Here is a 6,163-nt window from a genome sequence, read left to right as displayed (position 1 = left end):
ATATTTATACCATACATAATTTTTTCATAAAAATAGTGTTTGATTATTTTTATAAAAAATATATATAATAATTACATTTAGACATTTTCTTTATCTCCCTTCTGAAAAGGAAAAGCAAAGAGTCTTAAGTCACCATTGCATTGCACTTTCTCTCCAACTTCTCCACAACTCTTCATCAAACGTTCATAAATTTTCACAAATTTTCCACACACGTCGAATTCCTATATATAAATTCATGTGTTCATAAACCCTTTACAAACCCCAAAACAGTACTTGGCCACTATCCTCTCTGTCTCTCTCTACACACACACACACTCCATAGATAATGGAAAAGACTACTCCTGCTTTCTCCATGGCTGACATCCTGATCTCAGAAGATCTACCAACCAGCTTCTTCTCACTCTTGTGCATCATCGTATTGCGAAAAGTTCTAAGTTGGATCAAGACATTTCATGAAATCTACTCGCGGCTTCTCCGCTTGCTCCATTTCCTCTTCACGACCCAAATTCCCAGCTCAGAACCTCGCTCTGATCATGTCAATGGAGCTATTAATGACAGCTTGGACAGATCCCAAGTGGAGATGGTGATGGAGAAGCTGGGAATTTTCAGCAATGGCACTGACGAGCTGCAAGTCCGAGTGGGCGCAGATTACCTGGCAGCCTTGTTCGAGGAAAACGAAGCGAGCTTCGAGGAAGTTAAGGGAGCTTTCGATGTGTTCGACGAAAACCGGGATGGGTTCATCGATGCGCATGAGGTGCAGAAAGTGGTTTCTGCATTGGGATTTGCAGAAGCTTGTTCGGAGATGGAGCAGTGCAGAAGGATGATTGCGGCCATTGATGAGGATGGAGATGGACGTATTGATTTCCGTGAGTTTCTGAAGCTCTTGGAGAATGGCCCTAATCGTTAGGTAATCATAGTTAGGGACTAGGGGCACGATCCCCTTAAAAAGTAATGTTATGGGTACGCCGTGCACTATGCCCTCGACTATCGAAATAATTTAAAAATAATTTTTACATTATTTTTTGAATTTTGCAAGACTCAAGAAATGTACCTGCCCACCCACCCACCCATCAAAGCCATCTTCTCCCTCCCTGTTACCCGCCCAAACCCAAAACCCAAAGCCATCTTCTCCGTCTTCTTTCTCATTTATTCAGTCACTCTCTCTCTTTCTCTCTCTCTCCCCACACTCTCTCTTTCTCAAACTCACCACCTATCCTCACCCTTCTCTCCGCCACGAGCAATCGCCCGCACCCACCACACGGCCGCTTGGACTGGACGGCCACCCATCTCAAAATTTTGCTTTCTGTTGTTTTTTTGAGTTGATTGTGAAAATGAAAAATAAAGAATATGATTTATTTTGAGTTATAAAAAAATATAATTTATTTTTTTATTTAATTGTGTGAGGAGTTTGGGGTTTAAATTTATGAAATATCAAGACGTGGTTAGGGAATGAAATTTATCAATTAGCGAATGTAGTCAGAAAAAAATTGTGAGCAATGTTAAAGAAAACAAAAATATCAAAATATTATTTTGTGCGAGAAGATTGGAATTTAGATTTTGTTCGTAATTTAATAATTATTTCAAATTTAATAATTGATTTAATTATTTGAGAATTAATTAGGAGATCGAGTTTTGCCTTCTTCTTTTTTACAAGTAGATCAAATTCCAAAACAATACTCTACATTGAGGACATAGCCTTGAAACTGAGAGAAGCCGATCAAAGGCATGACTATTGGACAAATTGAACAATAATCAACACAACAATTCTAACCATAAATTAAATTATTTTATTGTGAAATTAAACTGAAGTTACATAATCAAAATTTAGAAAAATCAATGTCGTATATTTATTTCATAGCTTGTTAGGGTAACAAAACTAATTTATAAAATAATTATATATTTCTGTCAAATTGGTTTATTCAATTTAAAACAAAAAATACAAATAACTAAAAAATCAAAACTTAATTTGAAAAACAATTGAATAATTAATAAATTATTTTTCTTCTCTTAATCTAATTCAAATCCAACTTCTACGAGTCACATACCTATTCATCTGCCACTAATTAGCATCTCTTTGATTCATTGTCAACAACTTGAAAAAATAGATTTGCTTAATTTTTTCTGAAATGCAAAATCGTCAAACAAGCATTAGTTCACCTATATACAAGCAACCAAGTGCCGGACTGACATTATATTATCAGCCATCCTAATATTAGCATAACAACTGCATTTCCAAGTTAAGGGAAGAAAAAAAAATCTTATTGAAATAACTGAATAATTTATTAATTTAAAGGCTAAATATTACGGGTGGGGGCGAGGCGCTGCGTGCAGGTGGGGGTGACCTGTTGGGGGCTACGACGGTGGGGGGCGGGAGGGCCGACTGTGAGTGGGGCCGAGGCGCTGCGACTGGTTGGCGGAGGGGCGATAGTGGTCCCAAAGGTGATAGGGGCAATGGCCGTCTGTGACCAGTTGTGGTGGCTACCGGGCGAGGCAGTGCTCACCGTAGCGGGGCAACGGACAACAAGCGCTGCTTGCGACCAAGGGGGACGACAGTGGCACTTGCAGCGGTCGTGGGGCGAGAAGGGGCGACGGTTTGAGAGAGAGAGTGGTGGGTTTGAGAGAGAGATAGATACTGAAAGAATGAGAAAGAAGGTAGAGAATATGGTTTTGGGTTTGGGCAGGTAGCAGGGAGAGAGAAGATGGCTTTGGGCAAGCAGATACATTTACATTTCTTGGGCCTTACAAAATCCAAAAAATAATGTAAAAATTATTTTTAAATTATTTCAGTAGTGGAGGGCGTAGCCCATGGCGTACCCATAGCATCACTCAAAGAATATTTGTGCACTAAGCAAAAGTTATTTTGATATTCTTTTAATAATATAAATAAAGTCGAATAAACTATTATATTTTAAATTTAAGGTCAATTTTTAATTTTATCTAATTTTGATATTTGATTTAATTTGATTATCATTTTTTTTTAATTTTATTCTCGATCGATTAGACGTATACCCCAACTTATGTGGCAATTGATGTGGCGTATTGATATGTCCAATAATAAATATGTTAGGAAAATGAAGTCGTTTTTCCATGATATTGCTGCAATGCACAAGGCAAAATGACACCATTTTACCTTGTGTATTTTGAAATTCAAGTAATGGGTCAGGTTGACCATGATCCAAATTCGACCCAGTGGGTTGACCCAACATTTAATGAGTCAAAATCCATCTTCTTCTATAAATCACCTAGGGTTTCTGCCTTCCACCTTGCGTCACCGCCATTTTTGCTGTCGGCCTTCTTTCTTACTCACTTTTCATCACCAACAATTCTAGTCGCCGGTTTGCTTCCATTAATGATGGTCACAGAAGCAGCCGATCAAAAAAAGAAAAGAGTAGGAGAACACCAGAGGTCGAGGGGAAAAAACAGCCATGGGGAAGCCCACGTCGAGAAGATGGCAAGGTTTATGGGTTTGTCGTCATCGTCGATTGGCTTATGCCTTGCTTCCGCCATCGTCGATGATTGAATGTTCTCTAAAATCGAGGGTTGTCGTGACTGTCATGGCTGATAGTTCGTGTCCCCTTTTGGTCAATGGCTCGCCGATGTGACGTTCCGGCCCCACTAACGGGTGCCACCATAATCCACATTACAACCCCGGCCTGCCCGAATGATAGTTATGCCCCTATCAAGATAAAACTTTAAAATAATATGGGCGCTCTAGGTGGGGTCCAAGCTTCGTCGCCTTCGGCTGGACGAGAGCTCGAGAGTAAATTGCAAGGGCAGCGAAAACCCACCCGAGCCTCGTGCCTGATTAGGCCCTTGGAGCATAAATCCAATTTCAAACAAATATCACAAGCCCAATAAATTACTTCAACCACCAAACATAATTAAACATAACCTAGTTTTCGGTCATGGCCGACAGGTACAAGTTCCCTACTTTACTGGGTTTACTCATAGCGGGAACCTTAACTTGGTTCCGGTTTACTTTAGGTTAAGGCATATCCGACACTCATAGTTAACACACAGTAGTTATATTACATTATTAACATTCGGGGTTAACCCACACCCCATGATTAACAGTCGCTACCAACTAGCAGCTCATCTATCAACACCTGTCTTTCCTTTCTCGGATCCTGAGCCACCTGTTGGGTTAGTGGGAAAATACAGGGGTCAGTCCCGAGGACTCAGTAAGGGTAATATGAGTTGCAGTAAACTAAAATGCATAACAATTATAGAATAATGTGAAGTGCATCATGCATGCTAGGCTGTCCACCTCACCCTAAACCGGATTTTGGTGGCCTCACTGATTTCATTTAGGACCCTATCTCGAGACTCACATGACCCAAATCTATAGTCCCATGCTTAGACACTTCTCCCACAGTCTATTACAAGTCATGCCAAAATAAATTTACACGCAAACCATATTAAACCTTACCACGCGTTAATTTCGTGCTGCGCATTGGTTTCACGTTCAATTTCCTATACAATCGTAAAATAAAAATAATTTAATTAAACGTGCAATTTTAATTATCACTGATACATCGCTAATTAATTTAGCTAAACATGCGACTGATTCATAAATAACACTATTAAATAAATTTAACACATTTTTATACCTCGCGTACACACACGGGCAGAGTTTCGGCGCGTTAAAAATTACAGAGCATTTCAGCAGTGAAATCACTACTATTTATAAGCGCCATAAGAGAGCAATTCGGCCAGGGGAAGAAAAATTGGGCGGCCAAAGGTCTCCCGCATGCTGCCACGCGGCAGCAAGGGAGAAGGGGTGGGTGGCGCATGGCCACCAATGCGGCATGGCCAGGGGCGCACGCCTGGCGCCCTGGCCACGTGGTTGCGCGCGGCAAGACCGCGCGCACAGGCGCACGCATGGGCGCCGCCTGGCGCCAGCTGTTGCAGCTGATGTAGATCATCATTTTGGTTGACCGATTAAGACGAGTATTCTCAGCCATGGATCTCGACATTGCAATGGCCATCGATTCCATGATCAATGACCTTTGGTCACTGTCATGGCTAAAGAGTTTCGTGCTTGACATTGCTAGCGTGACCAAAAAGGGTTGAGACCTTGGGTGACCAATGATAAGAGAAGAAAAATACGACCAACAGCGATAAATGGAGAATAAGGAGGTCAGTGGTGAAGGAATGCGGCAACAACTGTTTAAGATGTAAAACCCTAGTGGTTTAATGTTGAAGATGATGGGTTTGTTTTGCTGATGTGCACGCCATCTCAGGGCCACATATGTGAGGACACACACTTGGCCGATTAAGGATAAAATTAAAATAAAAGTTAAAGTTCGATAACCAAATTGAAACAAATGTTAAAATTGGATAAAATTAAAAATTTACCCTAGTTCAGGATACAACAATCTATTATGCCATTAAATAAAAATTAAAAATTATTTAAAATTTACTTTTCTTACTTTTTGAGATGTAAAATTACTAATTAAATTTTTATATTTAAGTTTAAAAAGTAAATCTTTTTCAATTGACTATATAAACAAGAAAAAATATCTGAAAATTTAAAAATTAAATAAGTAAACAAATGTGGAGAATCCAAGGGAAATCCTTGTAAATTAAAAGTTATCAATTTACTTTTATGTTTTTTCTTTAATGTCCAGATTAGTGTAGGTTCTCTAAACAAAATTTTCACCATTCAAAAAATTATTTTATCAAATTGTTCTCTTAAAATAACCCTATTTTTTATCTTCTTTTTTTTTTTTTCGTTGCATTTCTAGTTTACATCTCACTATTCATTATCTAGTATTGAAAAATGATCTATGAATTTTGAGAGTTGGGGGGGCTCCTCATCTAAATAACCCTTCGCTATTCATTACTTAATATTGAAAAATGATCCATAAATTTAGGGAGTTGAGGATCTATTCATCTAAATAACACATTATTATTCGTTGTCTAACATTGAAAAATAATCCGTAGACTTTAAGAGTTGGGGGCCTCATTGTCTAAATTAAATAATAAAATAAATAAAACATGAATTCAAACAAAAACCATCATTAGGGTCGGTTTAAGAGTATTTGTGGTCCTAAACAATAATTTTTTTGATAACCCTTTAATAATATAAATAAATATTAAAAATTATTTAAAATTTACCTCTTCTTTTTTTGAGATATAAAATCACTAGTTAAATTTTTGT

At 38.4% G+C, this 6,163-nt stretch overlaps 1 protein-coding gene across 1 annotated transcript; it reads left to right on the top strand.

Moving 5' to 3' along the window:
* Positions 1-280: 280 nt before the first annotated feature.
* On the top strand, positions 281-1,252 carry LOC127793221 (probable calcium-binding protein CML45). Its single transcript, XM_052324027.1, has one exon. It carries the CDS (start codon positions 326-328, stop codon positions 905-907), a length of 582 nt encoding a protein of 193 aa, XP_052179987.1. The 5' UTR covers positions 281-325; the 3' UTR covers positions 908-1,252.
* Positions 1,253-6,163: the final 4,911 nt, after the last annotated feature.

The sequence above is a fragment of the Diospyros lotus genome, unplaced genomic scaffold (assembly GCF_014633365.1).
Source record: "Diospyros lotus cultivar Yz01 unplaced genomic scaffold, ASM1463336v1 superscaf1, whole genome shotgun sequence".
In the NCBI taxonomy this organism is placed as follows: Eukaryota; Viridiplantae; Streptophyta; class Magnoliopsida; order Ericales; family Ebenaceae; genus Diospyros; species Diospyros lotus.
This window is presented reverse-complemented; position numbering and strand designations above follow the sequence as displayed.

Excerpts from the sequence above, each read along its gene's own strand:
- LOC127793221 (XM_052324027.1), top strand. The coding sequence starts at position 326 with ATGGAAAAGACTACTCCTGCTTTCTCCATGGCTGACATCCTGATCTCA.